This window comes from Fragaria vesca, linkage group LG2 (genome assembly GCF_000184155.1).
Source record: "Fragaria vesca subsp. vesca linkage group LG2, FraVesHawaii_1.0, whole genome shotgun sequence".
NCBI classification, from domain to species: Eukaryota; Viridiplantae; Streptophyta; class Magnoliopsida; order Rosales; family Rosaceae; genus Fragaria; species Fragaria vesca.
In genome coordinates, this window is record NC_020492.1 from 22324008 (window position 1) to 22346230 (window position 22223).

Here is a 22223-nt window from a genome sequence, read left to right on the forward strand (position 1 = left end):
TAACAATGTACTTTTCTATGCAATTATAGAAATAATGCTTGAAATGAATCAATATATAGGTAGAGATATATGAGAGATGCATGTTGGGATTGATATAATTTTTGGGGACAGAGAATTTGTCAAGCTGATTAGATTCCTATCTTATCTTATCTTTGACATTAAGATATGGACAGACTAAAACGAAATCATGTCAAATATATTTCTTAGAACAAATTAGGAAAACCAGAGTAAATGTATAGTGTTGTTTAGTACGATTAACAAGTATTATAATCATATTTATCATCGTCGGTTATGGCATGACGAGGGTGTAATAAATGCATCCTTATCCATGTCGCCTTAAAAAGATATGAACGTCTCTGCTGGCTGAGTAGGAGCTGGATTTTCTTGGTGGAAAAGTTGATTAATTACATGAATTATAATTACAAAATCCATGGATGATAAACAACCACGTGGCCTTGATTCTTGAAATCTTTCTTGATTTAAAATTTTAGCACAACATCGGTGTGTCTAGTGGTATAGTCTATTTTTAGTAAGTGAGAAGTTACTTAATGTGTTTAATAATACTGGTAAAACTTAAAAGAATGACTAAATGCTAGGTATTTGTAATTATGACATTTTTTATGTATATGGAGATGGGTATTATTTTTCACTTTCAATACTTTACTTTTAGTACCTACACATTTCATTTTAAACGTCAATTGTTAATGTATGCAGAGGTCACTATATCATATTACATACATTGAACATGACTATACTAATCTTCTTATGACCTAAGGTACATTGAGATGAAAACGACACAAGCCTACTGCTATAAATTAGTAAATTTTTAGCATGGGGTAAATTAACTTTGGGGGCATTGACCTCCATTGGCATCTTGTTCTTGTCCTCTCGCTCCTAAGTTATTGTTCATATCACATCATACCATATGTTCCAATAATATGATCTTTACTCGATCGAGTCGCCACCCAAAACTACTACCACACAATGTTAGGTTTTGGATTAGCTTTAATAATAGCAACAAGGGAATATTTAAAGCAAAGCAATGAAAATAGGGGATATGATTATGGGGTCTCTATAAGAAGTTGTCTAGAATTCACTTCAATAATGAATGTGACCAATTGTCCAATTATCTAAGCTGTGGTTGCTAGTGCAATTGCCAATTGCCAATATCATCAAAACATGGATCCTTTTCATTCAAATCTTATCGGTCTTGGATGATCAAGTAAGCACACGCATCCCATCTCGGAGTTTATAGGGTAACATTACAGCTGAAGTTGAAAATGTAAGAAAGAAAGAATATTTGGATCAAGCAAAAGAGCCAAATGACAACTACTTTAATTACAACCAATGACAGAAGGATGACTTTTATTAGATATAGTCATTTTTTGTACGATATTTTGAAAGACACTAGCATTTTATAAAAGTCTGAGACATTTTCTTATGAATCTCACTACATACTAATAATGTATAGGCGAGTTTTTAACTTACTTAATAAGTTTTAAAACATTAATAAACATATCAACATATATATGTGATCAATAGTATTCACATGTTCAGTAAGTAATTGATCAAGAGATTTATGGTTAGTCACCGTTAGATATAAATCTAAGGATTGAGAGAATTATTTTTAAGTTGAGTTGTTTTGTGTTTAACTTTTGGATATAAACCTAACAGTGACTAATCATGAATCTTTTGATCAAGTATTAATCAAATGAACACTACTGTGTATAAATTAACTAAAAGTAAGAGATCTAGATTTGTAAAAGCATATCTCGCAGAAAAAAAAAAAGATTTGTAAAAGCATAGAAGATTTGGGTCATTTGTTTATGTTTGAGGACCGGATTACGGACCATTAACACGACTTTGCACAATCAGTTTGAGTTGTTAAGTGTTAACTAAGGTGGACTTTGCCTTATTGGCAGACAGATATTCTAACCTAGGGTTGCTAAATGAGAAAATTATATACGAATCAAAATTATTTGATTGGTGGGTACGAGGTCAAGCTGAGAAGACTGACCAATTTGTAGTGCTAGTTCATACATATCTGCAAACCTACCTTATCTTTTTAGATAAACTAATTAATTAATTAAATCCATGATCAATAATTAAGTAAATGGATTTACGTATTGCCCATAAAATTGTAAGAATTGCCATCTAAGATCCCAAAACCTTTTCTACGGTCTTGTATTAGGCACCACACATACGAGTGTTCATTCAAAAATGAAAAATGTATCAGTATATGAAAGTGTATGGTATATAAGAAAATATACGAATCCAATTTTGTCGCGTTTTTGTATATTGTCACCTATATAAAAGAGACATTGGTAACTTAGAAATGGAACATGACCCTAATGATAACTCAGTGCCATCGTCCCCAGTCCTCCAATACTAGGAAACGATGCAGTGCATGAGACCATGAATTATGAGTAGTATGTTTCACTATCACATTATTAATGGCACTTCTTATCCTTATTGTCACGGTCTTCCTCGTCATCATGCATGCCCTTCATTTCCGGACAGGCTACCAAACCTAACTTTGAAGACATGACAAAATGAGAGAGATAAATTAGTAATTGATTTTTCTATGAAAATTTATTTCTAATAGCTGAGTTGTGACACAGTACCATTTGGTCTAGCGGTATAATCTTCTCTTAGTAAATAGAAGGCTGTGAGTTCGGACTCACGAAGTTATAATATTTGAATTGTTTACCTAGAAAAAAAAATAGTTGAGTTGTGGCCTAATTACTTAGAAAGATAAAATTGTAAATTCAAATCTCATTGACACGTATAGTAAAAATCTCATTGACACATATAATACGTTGCTGAAGCATAAAATACGTTGCTGAAGCATAATTGCGTACAACATTCACATTAGAACTTTCTCAGAGTTGTTAGATGTGATGTCGGGGAGACTTGTAACCTAAATGTCTAAGATGCCGGCCAAGCAAAAAGTAAGATACATAAAACCATAAAAAATTGTAGCCTCCAGTTACATAATAAACTAAAATTGTGTTTTTAGTTACGTTTGAGATGACTCGGACTCTTAACCTAAGTTACTCCCGACTCAATTCTCAACCCGCTCTCAAAACTTGAGCTCACTCTAAAGACAATCCTCGTAGGTTTGTTGAACTCCCGGTCTTCCACAATGACTGCATGAAGAAAATCACAAAATAGTTCATCCAAACACAAGATGTTCTATCTGAGCATACTCTTCAAGCAAAAAAAAAGTCCAAACACGGAAGTGTTACATCACAGCCGGCCCAATGAGAAAAGTTGATTCTAATTAAGCCGTCTAAATTCTATTATCAAAACTCAAAAGAAAACAGAGTTTCAGATTTGCAGTTTTCCTGTGAAAATCTTGTAGAACACAGCCTTACCAAGCTATAGCCTAACAAGGACAAAAATCAAAGGATCGCAAATCTAGCACGAAGATTGTTCAGCTAAGAGTCAAGGACCGAAGCAAGTTGATCTCTTTTTCAGTTTCACAAATCACTTCTGAAATCTGACCCAAAAATTCTATTCACTGTTCATCAGAGGACTGATTCAAACCTCTTCGAGTGAAAAGCATGTAACACTGGTTGTTGAGTTGATTTCACAGGTTGATAGAGCATCAAACAGCTAGGAAAGCCACTGCTTGCGGTTAAATTCCATTGGCTCGGGCTTAGTAGAAAGCAAAGTTTGCATAAACTACTTGGAAGTAAAAAACTAAAACAAACAAGAGATAGCAAATTGAGGGACTCAGACTGGTTACCAATATGGCAGTATGGACGGACTATTTCAATAGCTATAGCAAACATCATAACAGAAGATGACTTGTCTGAGATCACTTCTGTGGGTATCCTGACAGACATTCTAATGCTATATCAAGAAAACAAAAGGGACACGAAAAAATTGTTTGAAACCTCATTGCAAATCAGAGGCAAAGCCACTTAATCCTATATGCTGGTGAAAGAAAACACTTATACCTCTTTCATGTCTTCTAAGTTGTAACCAACTACTGTACATTACCTACATATGATTAGGAACTATCCAATTTCTAGCAACCAACCAAGGCCTCAAATTAATATCATGCCAGTAAATAGGGAGATTTCCAAAGAATACATTGATGAAAAAGCCAGTAAATCATTAAGCATGAATGCATAAAAGGTACTAGAAGCTCCATATCTTTTGTTAGGAATTCACAATCATGTGTTCAAAAGCATCATCGGAAGATTGAGTAACATATTCTAACCAGGTTCAGAAAAATAGCAGATAACAAACATATTCTATTCAAATCCATGAAAGCAGAGCCAAAACGAAGAGTACCTAACCAGCACTTGAATCAAAACAGCAAACATTCCTCATGACTTGAGCTTTTTTCGGCTTGGTGATGAGGTTTGAGTCTCTTTGGCATTCTCTTTCTCTTCGATCCAAACTAGACTCTCTTCATATTCAACCATGTAAAGCTGGTTCCCCTCAATCATATACAGGCCAAGCTTTTCTTTGTCTTTATGATCAATCTTCATGAACCAAACCCCGTTGCCAGTCCGTTTCACGCCAACTGTGCCAGTTTCCGTAGCAAACCAAGTGCAGGGTGAACCTCTAAGCAATCGCTGCACAGGCAAGTTGGAAAAATCCAGGTTAAAAAGCTTAGTCCAAGAGTCACACACCCCATACTCTCTCATCACCCAAAAATCAACAGATTCAGAAGCAATAGCCTCATCCATATAACTCGACACACAGAGGCACCCTCCAACAACCCCAAGCAGGCACCTATACCAACTCGTGCCATCAGTATCCAAATCCGGCAGCTGCAATATGCTGAACTCCTCCTTATCCAAATCAAAAGCAACCAGATCAATCCTGGAATCGCCGTAGTCGTGTAGCCAATGAAGTGCCTCATTCGAAAGCATACCTTGATGACAAGGAAATATATCGCCAAAGTAATCAACATCAATTATTCTCCAAATGTGATCTTCTAACGAGAAAATGTGTACCATCTCGGTATGTCCCTCCTCGTTTTGTTTCTTAAGGAAGTAGCCTACAAGAACCTTGTAGTTGTCTGTGGCCGACATATAGCCAGCACCGTAGTAATCTAGCACAGCCTTTTCATCCGAGGAGTAGCCAAGGTGAGGCAGTTTCTTGAAGAATTTAGTCGAGGGGTTCCAGATGTAGAACCTGCTGTCTTCGGATGCTACAAACACCAAGCCATTACAAGAGCCCAGTAGGTAGCATTCGCGTGGCGGTTGCTGCTCGAATGGGACACACACCTTCCTGCAAGAGGAGCAGGAACTCTGTCCGAACCACGGCGACTCCATGTCTAGGCATTTGAGCTCAGGAGACCCTTTACTGTTGGACACGAGGATTCGGTGAGTGATGGATTTCTGCTTAGAAGCCAACTCAAATTGGGATTTGGCGAATTTAGGGTTGTAGAGTATGACGGAACGCCAGCGTTTCGAAACGGAGGTGAATCGGATTAGGGATTTGACGGGAAGCCTAGTGAGGATTTTACTCTCTATAATTTCTTGGGGCAATTCATTGGCCATTGTTTACTGTTACAAATCCAATCTAAGCTATATATTTCAGTGACAAGAAAATGAATTCGAATAAAAATCATATGTAAATTATGTGAAGAGAGAATTCGACACCTGAGCAGATTCGAAGCCTTTACCAGAAGGGTAAACCCTAGAAATTGCCACTACTACACTGTAGTGCTGAATGAGAGAGGGACTGCTTAAGAGAGGTTATGAGCACAAAACGCCGGCGTTTAATTAGTGTGGATTCAAGAAAATGGTGAAACGGTGAGGCATTTACATGTAGGCCTACTAATCTGGGGTAAAAGAAAAAATATAATACAAAATAATTTCTGTGGGCTAAGTGGAGATGTGGCGCGTCTAGGCAGTTACATGTAGGCATGAGCCTAAAGGCTGAAGGAGTCCACTAGTATAGATATTCAGAAATTTAAAATAAAAAGAAAAAAATAGAACAAAATAAGTTTTATGGGCTAGGCGGACACATGTGACCTGGGCCTATGCGGGCTGAGAGAGTCCATTAAAAATAAAGAAAATGCCTACTCAAGTTAAATAAGTTTGACCCACCACTAGCCTACTAGTCTAATACCCAGTGTTACTGAATACAGTGTTATTAGTAAAAACGATGTCGTTTTGTTTTCCTCTAAGAAATGGATGAACCGATTTCGTTTCTGCACAAAAAAAAGAAATTTTAGTATTTATAAGAATTACAATGTGTTTAGATGCGGGTGAATTCTAGGGAATTTAATAAAAAATAAGAGGACTGTTTCCCCCGTTTAGATTCTTATCATGTGGAATTAGTAATTTCTACAGGAAAATATTTATAGAATTTGAGAGCTTAAATTCCCGATTAAAATTTCTCATAAATATGTGTCATTTGTCAGTTCCTTTAACTGAGGTTAATCTAAGTACAAATTCTTGTCATTTTGAAACTCTGCATAATTAATGAAATCCAAACAATATAATTTTTATTTAATAGAACTTAATTTCATGGAATTATAATTCCCATCATTTTTAAATTTCTATGAAAATTAAAATTATTTTATCTAAACTCATCGTTAAGGCGTATGAGTGGCAAGAGATAAGAAAAGAAAATTACAAAGTAAACCCAAGAATAACAGCCCTCAAAATATTGTTTGCGACTAATTGCAATTTGCAAATCAGTCAGAATCGTCGGGAATTTTTCCAGTACATATTTCTTGAAACTCCTGACAGAAATGGTAACACTTCAATACTATATATGCTAGTCAAAGGAGATACTTGTACCTCTTTGTTGTCTTCTAAGTTGTAAACAACTACTGTACATCAAATACATATGCAAAGGAAGCCAACTGATATTTCCAGCAACCACCCATAAACCAAAGCCTCAAATTAATCCCATGCCATTAGATTCACGGCCATGCCCAGTATTTAGGGGAGATTTCCAAAGAATATACACCGGTAAAAGGGTAAAAGAATACACTGGTAAATTTGTCAAAAAAACAAAAGAAAGAAAGAAGAATACACTGGTAAAAACCAGTCGAGCATTAAGCATCCATGCATGAAAAGGTACTAGAAGCTACATGAAGCTCCATTGCTTTTGCAAGTAATCCACAATCATCAGAAGATTGAGTTCAATAAATTAGCAGCTAACAAAATACTATTCAAATCCATGAAAGCAGAATCAAAATGAAGAATTGAAGAGTACATAACCAGCACTTAATTGAATTAAAAGAGCAAACATCCCTCATGACTAGAGTTTTTTCAGGCTCCGAGATGAGGTTCTAGTCTTCTTAACTTTCTCTTTCTCCTCAATCCAAATTAGACTCTCTTCATATTCCACAATCGCAAACCCGCTCCCCTCAATCATATACAGGCCGAGCTTATCTTGTTCTTTATGATCAATCCTCATGAACCAAATCCCCTTGCCAGTCCATTTCAAGGCAACTGTGCTACTTTCCATAGCAAACCAACCGCACGGTGATTTCTCAAGCAATGGCTGCACAGGCAAGTTGGAAAAATCCAGGTTAAAAACCTTAGTCCAAGACTCACGCACGTCATATTCTCTCATCACCCAAAAATCAACAGAGTCACAAGTAATAGCCGCATCAGTATAACTCGCAACACACAGGCACCCTCCAACAACCCCAAGCTCGCACCTATGCAAACTCCTACCATCATCATCAAAATCCGGCAGCTGCATTATCCGGAACTCCTCGCTAGCCAAATCAAAAGCAACCAGATCGTATGTGGAATAGTTGTACTCATACAGCCAATGTAGCACCTCATTCGAAAGCGTCCCCTGAAGACAAGTAAATATATTGGTGCCAAGGCTATCAGCATTGCCCATTCTCCAAATGAGAGATTTCAATGATAAAACATGTACGGCCTCGACACTTTTCTCCTCCTCTTGACTATCAAGCATGTAGGCTATCAGAACCTTGTAGTTGTCTGTGGCGGACAAATATCCAGCACCATAGTACATTGGCACGGTGCTTTCATCCGAGGGATAACCAATGCCAGGCAGTTTCTTGAAGAATCGAGTCGAGGGGTTCCAGATGTAGAACCTGTTGTCCAATGATACAAACACCAAGCCATTAGAGGAGCCTAGGAAGTTGCAGCACGCCGGTTGCTGCTCGAATGGGAAATGCAGCTTCCTGGAAGAGAAGGAATTGTGTCCGAACCACGGCGACTCCAAGTCTAGAGATTTGAGTTCAGGAGAGTCGTTGCTGGAGACCAGGACTCTGTGAGTCTTGGAAGATGATTCAAATTGGGATTTCGCGAATCTAGGGTTGTAAAGTATAACGGAACGCCAGCTTTTCGAAACGGAGGTGAATCGGATTAGGGATTTGACGGGAAGCCTGGTGAGGATGTTATTCTCTATAATATCTTGGGGCAATTCCCTCGCCATTGTTTACTGTTACAAATAATCTATGCTATATATTTCAGCGACAAAAAAATTGAATCGAAAATAAAAGGAAATGAGTTCGAATAAATCATATCTATATTATCTGAGCAGATTCGAAGCCCTTGCAGAACCGTAAACCCTAGAATTGCTAGAAATTGCTACTACTACACAGTATACACAGTAGTGCAAAATAAGAGAGTGACTGCTTGAGAGGTGATGAGCACAAAACGTCGGCGTTTTATTAATACGTGTTTACGTTGCTCGTGGATTCTAGAAGATGGTGGTGATGGGTTGGAAGTCAACACAGACGAGGACTGGTCGGGCGGAGCACGCTTTGTCGATTTTCAGAAATCTTGGGGTAAAATGAAAAAATATAAAATAAACTAATTTCTGTGGGCTAGTGGAACACGTGCTGTGTCTAGACGGTTCCAGATGGCATGGGCCTAAGGCTAAAGGGGTCCACTGCCATAAAATTTTCAGAAATCTTTAGGTAAAAGAAAAAATATAAAATAAAATAATTTCTGTGGTCCAGGCAGACAGGTGCTGCGTCTAGACGGCTACATGTGGCATGGGCCTAATAAAAAAAGTGGACCGGCAAAACTAAATTAGTTCGGCCCACTACTACTACCCAGTCCCCAGTGTTACTGAATAAGCGCGGGACTGCTTAAAAGAGTTAGAAGCTAAAACGGCGTCGTTTGGTTAATTCATATTACGTTTCTTTCATCTTTTAATCTAAGAAATGGGTGAAACGATTTCTTCAGTGTAATTATGGAGATCAAAACAACCTACAGGATAATACAACACACTGGTTTATTGGCATCTCTAACTCAAGACATCATCTGTATTTTAGCACCGAAATTACAAAATGAAAGAGACAAATGAGCACCCTCACAGTAGGATGGCTATCAGCAAAGAAGTTTGCATCTTGCCACACATGAGAATGCTCCTTCATATCTTGCAGTATAAATCTATTAAAAGTGGGTTATTATGGATATGTTTCGAGGGTTTTGATACAACTAGAAATGGATCCGATGTGTTTTGTTTTTATGATCCAGATATAAAAGGCACTCATGTAAAAGAAAAGGGGGATCTCCCGCAGCAAATTAACACAAAACTCAAGTAAACAGGTCCCACTTTGCAACGGGGTAGAAACATTATTGTCAACAATATTCCAGTAGTACATGGCTGTTATACAATTTCAAGTTTTCAACAATGTTTCAGTTCATAGTGCAAAAACCAGCACGTAAATGAAGGTGACTGGATTATGACCCTCTCCAGATCAGTGAATTGTACCACTCCTAAGCTCAGTAACCCAACTAAAGATTTGAATGAAGCAAGAATGGATGGCTATACCTGAATATATTATCTACGCCGGGGATCCAAAAGGGATGGTATTATTTTGTTCATCAATGAGCATGCGGTCTAGAACCCCAACAGGCAGCAGTCAGCTGTGCAAACAGGATTCATTTCTTCATCAGATTCAGATGACTTGCAATATGTTGGAGAAATCAACTACTGTAAGTTGATTTCATGTTTTCCAAGTTGTAACCAACTACTGTACATTACCTACATATGGTTAGGAACTATCTAATTTCTAGCAACAACCCATAAACCTAGGCCTAAAATTAATATCATGCCATAAGATTGACGGTCGTGCCAGTATTTAGGGAGATTTCCAACGAGTACAATGGTAAAAAAGCCAGTAAAGCATCAAGCATGCAACCATAAAAAGGTACTAGAAGCTCCATAACCTTTTTTTAGGAATTCACAATCATGTGTTCAAAAGCATCATAGGAAGATTGAGTAATCAATAACAGGTTCAGTAAAATAGCAGATAACAAACAAATATTATTCAAAACAATGAAAGCAGAGTCAAAACGAAGAGTACCTAACCAGCACTTGAATCAAAACAGCAAACATTCCTCATGACTTGAGCTTTTTTCAGCTTGGCGATGAGGTTTTAGTCTCTTTGGCAGTCTCTTTCTCTTCGATCCAAATAAGACTCTCTTCATATTCAAGCATGTAAAACAGGTTCCCCTCAATCATATACAGGCCAAGCTTTTGTTTTTCTTCATGATCAATCCTCATGAACCAAAACCCATTGCCAGTCAATTTCACGCCAACTGTGCCACTTTCCGTAGCAAACCAAGTGCAGGGTTGGTTTTCAAGCAATGGCTTCACGGGCAAGTTGGAAAAATCCAGGTTAAAAAGCTTAGTCCAAGAGTCACGCACGTCATATTCTCTCATCACCCAAAAATCAACAGAGTCAGAAGCAATAGCCACATCAGTACAACTTGACACACAGAGGCACCCTCCAACAACCCCAAGCAGGCACCCAAACCAACTCGTGCCATCATTATCCACATTTGGCAGCTGCATTATGGGGAACTCCTCCTTAGCCAAATCAAAAACAATCAGATCGAATCCGGAATCGCCGTCGTATAGCCAATGAAGTGCCTCATTCGAAAGCATTCCCTGATGACGAGGAAAGATATCGCCGAAGTAATCAACATCAACTATTCTCCAACTGTGATCTTCCAACGAGAAAATGTGTACCATCTCGGTATTTCTATCCTCGTTTTGTTTCTTAAGAAAGTAGCCTACAAGAACCTTGTAGTTGTCCGTGGCCGACAAATAGCCAGCACCACAGTACTCTAGCACGGCCGTTCCATCTGAGGAGTCGCCAATGTCAGGCAGTTTCTTGAAGAATCCAGTCAAGGGGTTCCAGACGTAGAACTTGCCGTTTTCCAATGCTACAAACACCAAGCCATTACAAGAGCCCAGTAGGTGGCATTCGCGTGGCGGTTGCTGCTCGAATGGGAAACTCAGCTTCCTACAAGAAGAGGAACTCTGCCCGAACCACGGCGACTCCAAGTCTAGGCATCTGAGCTCAGGAGATCCTTCGCTGCTGGACACGAGGATTCGGTGAGTGATGGATTTCTGCTTAGAAGCCAACTTATATTGGGATTTGGCGAATCTAGGGTCGTGGAGTATAACGGAACGCCAGCGTTTCGAAACGGAGATGAATCGGATCAAGGATTTGACGGGAAGCCTAGTGAGGATGTTACTCTCTATAATATCTCGGGGCAATTCCCTCGCCATTGTTTACTGTTACAAATCCAATCTAAGCTATATATTTCAGTGACAAGAAAATTGAATCGAAAATAAAAGGAAACGAGTTCGAATAAAAATCATATTGTATATTTTCTGATGAGAGAAACCGATACCTGAGCAGATTCGAAGCCTTTACCAGAAACGTAAACCCTAGAGGGATTGCTTGAGACGTGAGCACAAAATAATTTATATGGGCTAATCGGACACATGCTATGTCTAGACGGATACATGGGGTATGGGCCTAAAGGTTAGGAGAGTCCATTAATAACCAATAAAAGGGGACTCACTAAAGCCTTAGTTCGACCCATTACTAGCTACCCAGTGTACTGAAGTGCGGGATAACGATGTTGTTTTGTCAAGTCACCTCAAAAAAAAAAAATTTATATGGATGAAACGATTTCGTTTCTTCCAAAAATCAGTAACTTTTTGTATTTAAGGGCAGGAGATCGCAAATATATTTACTGATATTACTTTTGGGATTCGAAGTGGTTTTCTCGTTCGATAAGAAAATATAATTACATAGTAAACCCAATAAGAAGTTAAGAACAACGTCCTCAAAAATATTGTCTGCGACCTTATTGCAAATGAGAGGCAGAGCCATCCGGAATTTTTACAGGTAATACATGTTTCTTAAAACTCATTAGTGAAAGGGTAACACTAAGGCCTCGTTTGTTTCACGAAAAATACGCAACATAATAGGAAAATTGTTCATTTCTTACGTTTGGAAAAACCAAAGGAAATTAAAGATTTTCCTGATTGAAAGAAAATATGGGGGAAAATGGCTTCTTCCAAAATCTAATGGAACCACTTTCCTTCATTCTTTCCTTGTATTTATTACTTATATCATAATATTTTATTATATTTTTAAAGAATTTTCCTAATGACTTTTTTTGCGTTAACAAACATCGGAATAAAAACTTCTCTTGAAATTTCATTCCCGTTCATTTTCTTTTCCCGTTGGAGAGAGGAAGGAACTACTTTCCTTTCCGCAAACCAAACGAGGCCTAAATACTATATATGCTAACCAAAGGAGATACTTGTACCTCTTTGATGTCTTCTAAGTTGTAAACAACTACTGTACATCAAATATATATGCTATAAGGAAGCCAACTGATATTTCTAGCAACCACCCATAAACCAAGGCCTCAGATTAATCCCATGCCATAAGTTACCTCCAAAGAATACACTTTTAACAAAACCAGTCAAGCATTAAGCATGCATACATAAAAGAGTACTAGAAGCTCCATTTGCAAGGTATTGACAATCATCAGAAGGTTGAGTGATCACTAACAGGTTCAGTAAATTAGCAGACAACAAACAAGTACTAATTCAAATCCATGAAAGCAGAGTCAAAGACTCAAAATGACGGATTGAAGTGTACCTAACCAGCACTTGATTTAAACGATCCAGCAAATAATCCCTCATGACTTGAGCTTCTTTCGGCTTCGTCGTGATGAGTTTCTACCAGTCCTTTTAACATTCTCTTTCTCCTCAATCCAAATTAGACTCTCTTCATATTCAACAATGGCAAACCTGCTTCCCTCAATCATATACAGGCCAAGCTTATCTTGTTCTTTATGATCAATCCTCATGAACCAAATCCCCTTGCCAGTCCATTTCAAGGCAACTGTGCCACTTTCCATAGCAAACCAACCGCACGGTGATCTCTCAAGTAATGGCTGCACAGGCAAGTTGGAAAAATCCAGGTTAAAAACCTTAGTCCAAGACTCACGCACGTCATATTCTCTCATCACCCAAAAATCAACAGAGTCACAAGTAATAGCCACATCAGTATAACTCGCAACACACAGGCCCCCTCCAACAACCCCAAGCTGGCACCTATACAAGCTCCTACCATCATCATCAAAATCCGGCAGCTGCATTATCCGGAACTCCTCGCTAGCCAAATCAAAAGCAACCAGATCGTATCTGGAATAGTTGTACTCATACAGCCAATGTAGCACCTCATTCGAAAGTGTCCCCTGAAGACAAGGAAAAATATCGGTGCCAAGGCTATCAGCATTGCCCATTCTCCAAATGGGAGATTTCAATGATAAAACATGTACCGCCTCGACACTTTTCTCCTCCTCCTCCTCTTGACTGTCAAGCATGTAGGCTATCATAACCTTGTAGTTGTCTGTGGCGGACAAATAGCCAGCACCATAGTACATCGACACGGCGCTTCTATTCGAGGGATAACCAATGCCAGGCAATTGCTTGAAGAATTGAGTCGAGGGATTCCAGATGTAGAACCTCTTGTCATCCAATGCTACAAACAACAAGCCATTTGAGGAGCCTAGAAAGTTGCAGTGCGCCGGTTGCTGCTCGAATGGGAAATGTAGCTTCCTGAATGAGGAAGCCTGTCCGAACCACGGCGACTCGAAGTCTAGGGATTTGAGTTCAGGAGAGCCGTTGCTGGACACGAGGATTCTGTGAGTCTTGGAAGATGATTCAAATTGGGATTTCGCGAATTTAGGGTTGTAGAGTATGACGGAACGCCAGTGTTTCGAAACGGAGGTGAATCGGATTAGGGATTTGACGGGAAGGCTAGTGAGGATGTTATTCTCTATAATATCTTGGGGCAATTCCCTCGCCATTGTTTACTGTTACAAATCCAATCTAAGCTACTTTACTGACAAGAAAATTGAATCGAAAATAAAAGAAAATGAATTCGAACAATTCATATCTATATTATTTGATGAGAGAAATCGATACCTGAGCAGATTCGAAGCCCTTACAGAAACGTAAACCCTAGAACTTGCCACTACTGCACAGTATACACAGTAGTGCAGAATAAGAGAGTGCTGCTTGAGATGTGATGAGCACAAAACGTCGGCGTTTTATTAATACATGTTAGGCGGACACCTGGTGTAAATGAAAAAATATAAAACTAAATAATTTCTGCGAGCTAGGCGGACACGTGCTGCGTCTAGGCGGTTACAGGTGTCACGGGCCAATACCGGGGGGCTCCACCTTTAAAGAGCTAAATCAATTTGGCCCACTACTACTACCCAGTGTTACTGAATAGTTCATCAGCGAAACGCTGTCGTTTTGTTAATATGTTCTAAGAAATGGATGAAACGACTTCGTTTATTGAGAGCCTAGCTATGGAGATCAAAACAATTACAGGATAATCAAGACGCTGGTTTATTGGCATCTCTAACTCAAGTCATCATCTGTATTTTAGCACCCAAATTACAAAATGAAAGAGAGAGAGAAATGAGCACCCTTACAGTAGCAGCAAAGAAGTTGGCATCTCGCCACACATGAGGAAAGGACACAGATGCAAGACGATGAGAATGCTTTGATACAACTAGAAATGGATCCGGTGGTTTTTCTACTTTTCATTTTGAGACTTGTTCATTAGGACAATGTTCTAATGATCAAGATATAAAAGGCACTCATGTCAAACAAATGGGAGATCTCCAGCAGCAAATTACAACAAAGCTAAAGTAAACAGGTCCCATTTTGCAAAGGGGAAGAGACATTATTGTCAACAATATTCCACTAGAACATGGCTGTTATACAATTTCAAGCTGTTTCAGTTCATAGTACAAAGCCAAGCACCTAAATGAAGGTGACTGGATTATGACCTTCTCCAGATAAATAGTAATAATAACTTTAATCACAGCTAAACCTCTTGATGCACTTTAGATCAAAGAATTGTACCACTGCCTAAGCTCAGTAATCCAACTAAAGATTTGAATGATACAAGAATGGATGGCTATACCTGAACATATTATCTACGCCGAGGATCCAAAAGGGATGGTATTATTTTGTTCATCAATGAGTATGGGGTCTAGAACCCCAACAGGAAGCAGTGCAAACAGGGTGCAATTCTTCATCAGATTCAGATGACTTGCAATATGTTGGAGAAATCCGGGGCAATAGGATAGCACGATTTAGTTCCAGGCCACTGGGGAGGTCAGTATGTACAAGATGAAGGCTAACCATCTGGATGGAAGGATAGTCCTGTCGAGGATTCAACAACGAACAATGTAGTTGGATGATCATACAGCTGCAGAGGTAGTACGTCGAAGATCTTTTACTGCATTGTTGAAGTTCCCACTCAGCTGCCTGCTACCTTTGAAACTGCCATATCTCATAGGCTTTGGCTGAAAGAGAGACATGAGCATTTTCTCCAGAGTCTGCACTGTATACTTTACATACTTGCTATTACTAGCGTCTTGCTCAACCAATGGGCCATAATTCTGCATGTAGCTTCTGTAAACAGGCACAACTGCCTGCACTATGAGCTGGCATGTCTTCTCCCTTAGATCTTTATCTAATACTATCCAATTTGACTGTCGCTTATACATTTCATCAAAGGCTTCATTGAAGGTTTTCAGTCTCTTCTTGACAAGATCACGGGCAGTTGCACGACCACCTGAGAAGAGAATTAGACCCTCCCTACTTAAATGACTAGGAAGTTTCCCCCAGCTGTCTCTCAAGAACACCTCAGCATAATAGCCCTTGAATTGTTCATGTTCTCTTAACCAAGCATCCCCCAGAAGAGCTCCCAGCTTAGTTCCTTTTAGGCTCCTGTACAGATGCCAGTGGTTGTTCATTGCGAAGAGGTTCGCCAAGGAGGGATCCTCATATGCCGTTATCCAAGCTTCCAAGTTTTGCTCAATCGCTTTAGCAATTTTTACAACCTCGTTAATAAGCAGTTTCTCTTGAAACTTCTCATGCTTCCAACTTCGATGGATGATCAGAACCTGAGTTAAGATTGGCTTGTAATCATCCCCAAGCAGTTTATTACAATAATCAGTAATGAAACTGACCAATTTTGGTACACTCCCATCTGGAGGAGGCGGGTTCTGCCTTTGCAACTCCACCTGAAGAAGAAGCTCCCAAAAAATTTCAGCAGCTCCATCAATGACACTCTTAATGAGGTCCCTTGTCAGGTTTTGGATTTCAACACATGCTCCTCCCCCAAAAAGCCGGTTGAAATCAAGTCTCAATTTGTTCAGAGATGCAAATATATCCAACAACTTCAAAAGCTTTATTGGGTCTTTCTTGCTATCTGTAACAGTCTTTCCAAATTGAAGGAATGCAAGAATACCAGCCTGAGCCGCTATCTTTGCAAAACAACCCATCCACACATCCAATCCAATCCTCTCAAAGACATCATTGCACAGCTTATACTCGGCCTCAAACAAGTGTTTCACTGCAAACTCCAAATGCTTTCCCCACTGCGCAATATACCCCTCTATGCTTTGCACATCATTAAACTCCGCAATTGATATCTCAAGGTAATCCAAATTCAGAGCTTGTAAACTTGCCCTTACATTTGAACTTCGAACTTCAACATAAATAGATATACACTTCTCAAGTCTATTATTAGCAATCATTCTTCCAATGATAGCTTGCAACTTCTGGATTACCATAACAGGTAATGGTGATGGCGCAATGCAGGCTTGTTCTCCCAGTGATGACGACGACGACATTGGAAGCGGCACACTGTGTTCCGTTAGGAGTCGCCGGAACTCATTTTCCAACTTCTCCAATGCAGCCTCCAAAAGCCCCCCATCAAGATAAGTCTTCCCCTCATCACTCTGCAATTCTCTGAGACTTTTCAACGACTTCTTCAGATTCGATAGATAACGCTCATCTGCAACCGCATTATCCTCCAAGTACTCCACTATATCCTCCAACCACTGAATTGCCAATCCACAATTGTCACCCAGAAACCTCAAAGCCTCTTCCAAACGCTTCATCACCGATAAGTACCCCGGAAGATCACTCCTGGGATCCGACAACAGCGACTTCTCGAGCCCATGAACAGCATCAAACACTTTAAGCACAGCTGCAGCCGGGCCAACAGCACGGTTGATATGACCTCCAACAGCAGCAAGGGCCTCCTTATCAGCCCGAATGGGCCTAACCGCAGCTTCAAGAGACGGTAATCTCTGGTTAATCTCTTCAAATCTCGACCCTGCCTTGTCTAAAGCCAACCCCAACCCCTGTGACTTTTGTAAGCTCAGCCTCAATGACTTGGTTGCAGATATCAAATTCTGAATGCTCTTATCACTCACCGAATCCGCCATTCAAATCCTAATCAAAACCAACAACAACAGAAGAACCCAAATAATCAAATCTCTGAAACTCACCAATCCTCACTCAAATTCAAAAAGAAAAAGAAAAAGAGTAAAGCAGCTAAATTCAAACAAAAAAGTTTCAAACTTTATTCATCTCCAATACTCTAAAAGCATGATTCTCCTAATTTCAAACCAAACCTCATCTGGGTGTTCACCAAATTTCACAACCAACAAAACCAAAGTCGCAAAGAAACAAAAAGACTAAAACTTTACTCAAACCAACTGAACCCAAAACCCGAATTAAGATAAGGAAAGAAGTATACTTACTGAAGTAAAAGAGAGATCCAGGGCCGAGTTGAATCAGACACTGAACCGGGTCTTCAGAGTTCACAGAGGGCTCAGAGAGAAACAGAGAGAGCTAGGTTGAGAGAGAAACCCTAATTTAGTGAATGAATGAGAGCAGTCTGAGAGAAGCACTTTACTGGTTTGCTATTTTTCGCAGTGTCCGACGAGAAGAGCCAAAGTGGTTGACAGGAAGGCAAAACTTTCTGTCTAGTTAAACACGGTTTTAGTCTCTCAACCTCTTAAGGTTTGCCAGCAAAAACAAACTTTTATTTTCCTTATTTGGTTTTTGTTTTTGGTTTTAGGCTTAAGCTTTCAGCCTCCACACTGTGATGTTGGGATGGATCAAATAATGGATCACTTTGCACAGAGGATCTAAATGCATCAAGGCAGAAGCCACAAAGATACTTTGATTTAACAAATCAAGGATTCCAAGCAGAAATTATATTTGGTCAACATTGTTGGGTTAGAGGGTGGAGAATAAGTGATATTGACAGTATTATGAAGAAATACATACTGGCTATTCTATGAGAAGTCTTTCAAAGCATTAAGTATGTATAATTTGTCCATGTCTTCTAGAATATTATGGCTATTAGATGTTTGAGAAATGAAAAAATTGTTATAATAAATAGACATTGTATTCAACAGTTTCATTGATTGAGACTTAAGAGCAGCCGCACCAGCCCTTTATTTGAAAAATAATAATAAGTAGACATTGATCTACTTGTTAGTATAAGTTGTTATTCTACATTTTGACGATCTATTTTTAGTTACACACTATATTGGATTTGTGTGTGCCTCTTTTTTTCCCTAGGTTGCATTTGATACTCCCTTTACTATGAAAAGTTGTAAGGAAAGGTTTATCCTTTTGTTTGGGCACTTTGCTATAAAGTCAAGAGGTTAGTACTGCAATTCCAAATAAAATAGAAATGTGTAACATGGTTGTACCATCATCTGGCCAACTTTGTTGTTTCTGGTCCTGTTCAGTATTCACTAATACCAAAAACAAATCGTATTCACATGGGAAGATATATTTTCCTTCATCTTCTACATAAGATTGACATATTTTATACAGTAGAGCTAGTAGTTGAAAATAGAAAAGTCTGTCCTAATTTTGAGACATTGTCTTCTTTGTAAGTTATATATCAATCATTTGAAAATTCAATCAAAATTGCTCTCTTGATCTGATTCTAATTGAATTAATGTTACCCCTTTTTCAAGACTTGCACTGCAGAAAGATGGATAAAAGTAAATGAATAATTGATAAAAGTGTACCACAACTGAAGCATAAAGACATGAGGAATATTCAATAAGATTTCTGTTTCTTCGTGTTCAGTTAGCAAATGAAAAAAGAAAATCATTCCAAATAATTGCATTAATCTCTCTTCTTCTCTTTTCATCGGATCATAACGTAAAAATCATCACCTGTGAATGTCACCATTCTTGGTGACCCATGAGAGTGAAACACCAAGCTCTTTCATGAGTGTGAAATAAAGGAGAGTGATGGTTTGGTTTCCTGTTATCCCTCTTCAAAAAAATGTTAAGCTTTTATGAATGTCTCATTATGTTAGTTGACCTACTCACCAAGTCACCATGACTGCAAAGTTCATCAAACCAGAAACTATACTTGCTTCAGCAAAATGCTCAAACAATTTGTGACAGTTTCTTAACGTCCAAGCTTGTGTTTCAGGTTGAAGAGCTGCATCAAGATTCTTACCACCCGAAATTTTATTTACCGAGTTCCGTCATTGAAAATGAAGCAAAACAAGTCCAAAAGGGTGGAAAGATTTTTCCCTTTTGGCATTTCATCTCCAAGAGATTCGGAGAGTAATTTTGGAGCGGCGAAATTAGCTACACAAGGGATTAGGCTCATCTGAAGTCTGAAGTGCTAGTTGTATCATATATACAAGTAGTTTCTCAGGCAGTTATATACCTCTAGTGATAGCAATCATAGCATCATCAGGTTCCCCACTAATGACAGGAGTCACCTCATTTTGATTCGCTATGGGATTTATATTTGAGCCCAAATTGAACAGATGCCCCATCCCACTTGACCAAAGAACAGTACACTTCACTAATCCAGTTTTGTTGTGTGCAGTGGTCCAGTATTGTAATAAGTATGGCTGACAAGACTCATTCAAGTTCAACTACCAAGCCCATTGCTTATTTCCAACTCTAAAATAGGAAATGAGGTTGTCACCTCTATTCTTATGTCCAATCCACCTCACCCTCCTATTCCTATCCCTCATCAAGTCACATAACTGAAGTCAACCCTCAATGTTCTTCAACTTACGGGGTGTATTGTATATGGAATTAGTGAAAGTTTTAAAGAAGTCTATGAAATTTTAAAGTTTAGGTGTATTCAATACAGACTTTTAAAAACCCATCAAAGTCTGGGTGTATTCAACTAGATTTTAAAAATGGAAAAAGACCATTTGCACAAAATAGAAAAAGTCAAACCTCATTTCAATGATAATCTTTTTTATTAGCCCATTTGAATACAAGGTACTTATTTTAAGCCCAAATACATAAATATTTATTAAAATATAATAAAATGATATTTTAAAAGACTTTTTACCCTTAACCTTTATTTAAAGAGAAAAAAAGAAAAAGAAGAATGTAAGACTTTCCCGGAAGCACACCGGACACCAGCGCCGGTCGCCGGTCACCGGATTCTGGTCGCCGAACACTGGTTGCCTGATTCCTGTCACCGGATACTGGCCGCCGGATTCTGGTCACCGGTCGTCGGAAAGATGGTGATCGGAAAATCGCCGGAGACGCCGGAGTCTCACTGGATTTTTTTGAAAAAAATGTCACCAGAACCCACCGGATCTTGCCGGAAGCATACCGGCAAAAAATGAAGTTTACTACCTCTACTTTTACTGGGGGTAGTAAACTTGCAAAACAGTAGCTCCAATGCCATAATTCACATTGAAAATGAGAAAAATCAACTTAGATGCGAAAAAATAAAGTTTACTACCCCTAGTAAACTTTTACTGGGGGCAGTAAAAAAAACTTGCAAAACAGTAGCTCCAATGCCATAATTCACATTGAAAAAAGAGAAAAAATCAACTTAGATGCGAAAAAATAAAGTTTACTACCCCTAGTAAACTTTTACTGGGGGCAGTAAAGTTGCAAAACAGTAGCTCCAATGCCATAATTCACATTGAAAAAGAGAAAAATCAACTTAGATGTGAAAAAATGAAGTTTACTACCCTTACTTGCAAAACAGTAGGTCAAATGCCATAATTCACATTGAAAAGGAGAAAAATCAACTTAGATGCGAAAAAATGAAGTTTACTACCACTAGTAAACTTTTACTGGGGGTAGTAAACTTGCAAAACAGTAGCTCTAATGCCATAATTCACATTAAAAAGGAGAAAAAATCAACTTAGATGCGAAAAAATAAGTTTACTACCCTAGTAACTTTACTGGGGTAGTAAACTAACAAAACAGTAGCTCCAATGCCATAATTCATATTCAAACGGAGAAAAATCAACTTAGATGTGTAGTAAACTTTTACTGGGGGTAGTAACCTTGCAAAACAGTAGCTCCAATGCCATTATACACATTAAAACAATGAAAAATCAACTTAAATGTGAAAAAATAAAATTTACTACCCCCAGTAAACTTTACTGGGGGTAGTAAACTTGCAATACAATATTTTCCTAGTCAGTATATACATTAAAACACAAAAAAAATCAACTTAGATGCGGACAAATAAAGTTTACTGCCCCTAGTAAACTTCTATTGGGGGTAGTAAACCTGCAATACAATATTTCCTAGGTCAGTATACACTTTAAAACAACAAAAACCCAACTTATATGCGAAAAATTAAACTTTTACTGGACCTAGTAAACTTTTACTGGGGGTAGTAAACATGCAATACAATATCTCCATAGTCATTATACACATTAAAATAGAGAAAAAAAATTAACTTATATGCTGAAAAGTAAACTTCTACTGGGGGTAGTAAACATGCAATACAATATCTCCATAGTCATTATACACATTAAAATAGAGAAAAAAAATCAACTTATATGCTGAAAAGTAAAGTTTACTACCCCTAGTAAACTTCTAATAGGGGAAGTAAACTTACAATAAAGTATCTCATTGACCAGTAGACACAGTAAATTTACTACCTCCCAGTAATAAATCTATTACCTCAGTAAATCATCATTTTTAACCAAAGAAGTTGCTCTGGGCACCCAAATTGATTTTGACTTACGCCGGAGCTGAACCGCCGCATTGGTGGACGCAGAGGGTCTGATTCCATGTCGGAGATCCCTAGAGGAGGGAGGAGGGAGGTGGAGGGTGAACTAGAAGAGC

At 38.5% G+C, this 22223-nt stretch overlaps 6 protein-coding genes across 6 annotated transcripts in view; all 6 read right to left on the minus strand.

The window, feature by feature from the left end:
- LOC101312889 (group 2 truncated hemoglobin YjbI-like) overlaps window positions 1-22223 on the minus strand; it is a 771661-nt gene that overhangs the window by 210515 nt on the left and 538923 nt on the right. The gene's annotated exons all lie outside the window — the stretch shown is intronic.
- LOC101312521 (F-box protein CPR30-like) lies at window positions 4341-5525 on the minus strand. The gene has a single exon (XM_004292830.1). The coding sequence runs from the start codon at window positions 5523-5525 to the stop codon at window positions 4341-4343; it is 1185 nt and encodes a 394-aa protein (XP_004292878.1).
- Window positions 7243-8400, minus strand: LOC101312806 (F-box protein CPR30-like). The gene has a single exon (XM_004292831.1). The coding sequence runs from the start codon at window positions 8398-8400 to the stop codon at window positions 7243-7245; it is 1158 nt and encodes a 385-aa protein (XP_004292879.1).
- Window positions 10339-11499, minus strand: LOC101313097 (F-box protein CPR30-like). The gene has a single exon (XM_004292832.1). It carries the CDS (start codon window positions 11497-11499, stop codon window positions 10339-10341), a length of 1161 nt encoding a protein of 386 aa, XP_004292880.1.
- On the minus strand, window positions 12657-14279 carry LOC101308633 (F-box protein CPR30-like). The gene is made up of 2 exons (XM_004291236.1): window positions 14227-14279; window positions 12657-14114 (listed from the first exon to the last, which is right to left on the minus strand). Exon 2 carries the CDS (start codon window positions 14106-14108, stop codon window positions 12933-12935), a length of 1176 nt encoding a protein of 391 aa, XP_004291284.1. The 5' UTR covers window positions 14109-14114; window positions 14227-14279; the 3' UTR covers window positions 12657-12932.
- LOC101298568 lies at window positions 14994-17561 on the minus strand. The gene has a single exon (XM_004291202.1). The coding sequence runs from the start codon at window positions 17559-17561 to the stop codon at window positions 15522-15524; it is 2040 nt and encodes a 679-aa protein (XP_004291250.1). The 3' UTR covers window positions 14994-15521.

Bases quoted from the DNA above. Each gene is read 5' to 3' on its own strand.
- LOC101312521 (XM_004292830.1), bottom strand. From the start codon at position 5,525: ATGGCCAATGAATTGCCCCAAGAAATTATAGAGAGTAAAATCCTCACT.
- LOC101312806 (XM_004292831.1), bottom strand. From the start codon at position 8,400: ATGGCGAGGGAATTGCCCCAAGATATTATAGAGAATAACATCCTCACC.
- LOC101313097 (XM_004292832.1), bottom strand. From the start codon at position 11,499: ATGGCGAGGGAATTGCCCCGAGATATTATAGAGAGTAACATCCTCACT.
- LOC101308633 (XM_004291236.1), bottom strand. From the start codon at position 14,108: ATGGCGAGGGAATTGCCCCAAGATATTATAGAGAATAACATCCTCACT.
- LOC101298568 (XM_004291202.1), bottom strand. From the start codon at position 17,561: ATGGCGGATTCGGTGAGTGATAAGAGCATTCAGAATTTGATATCTGCA.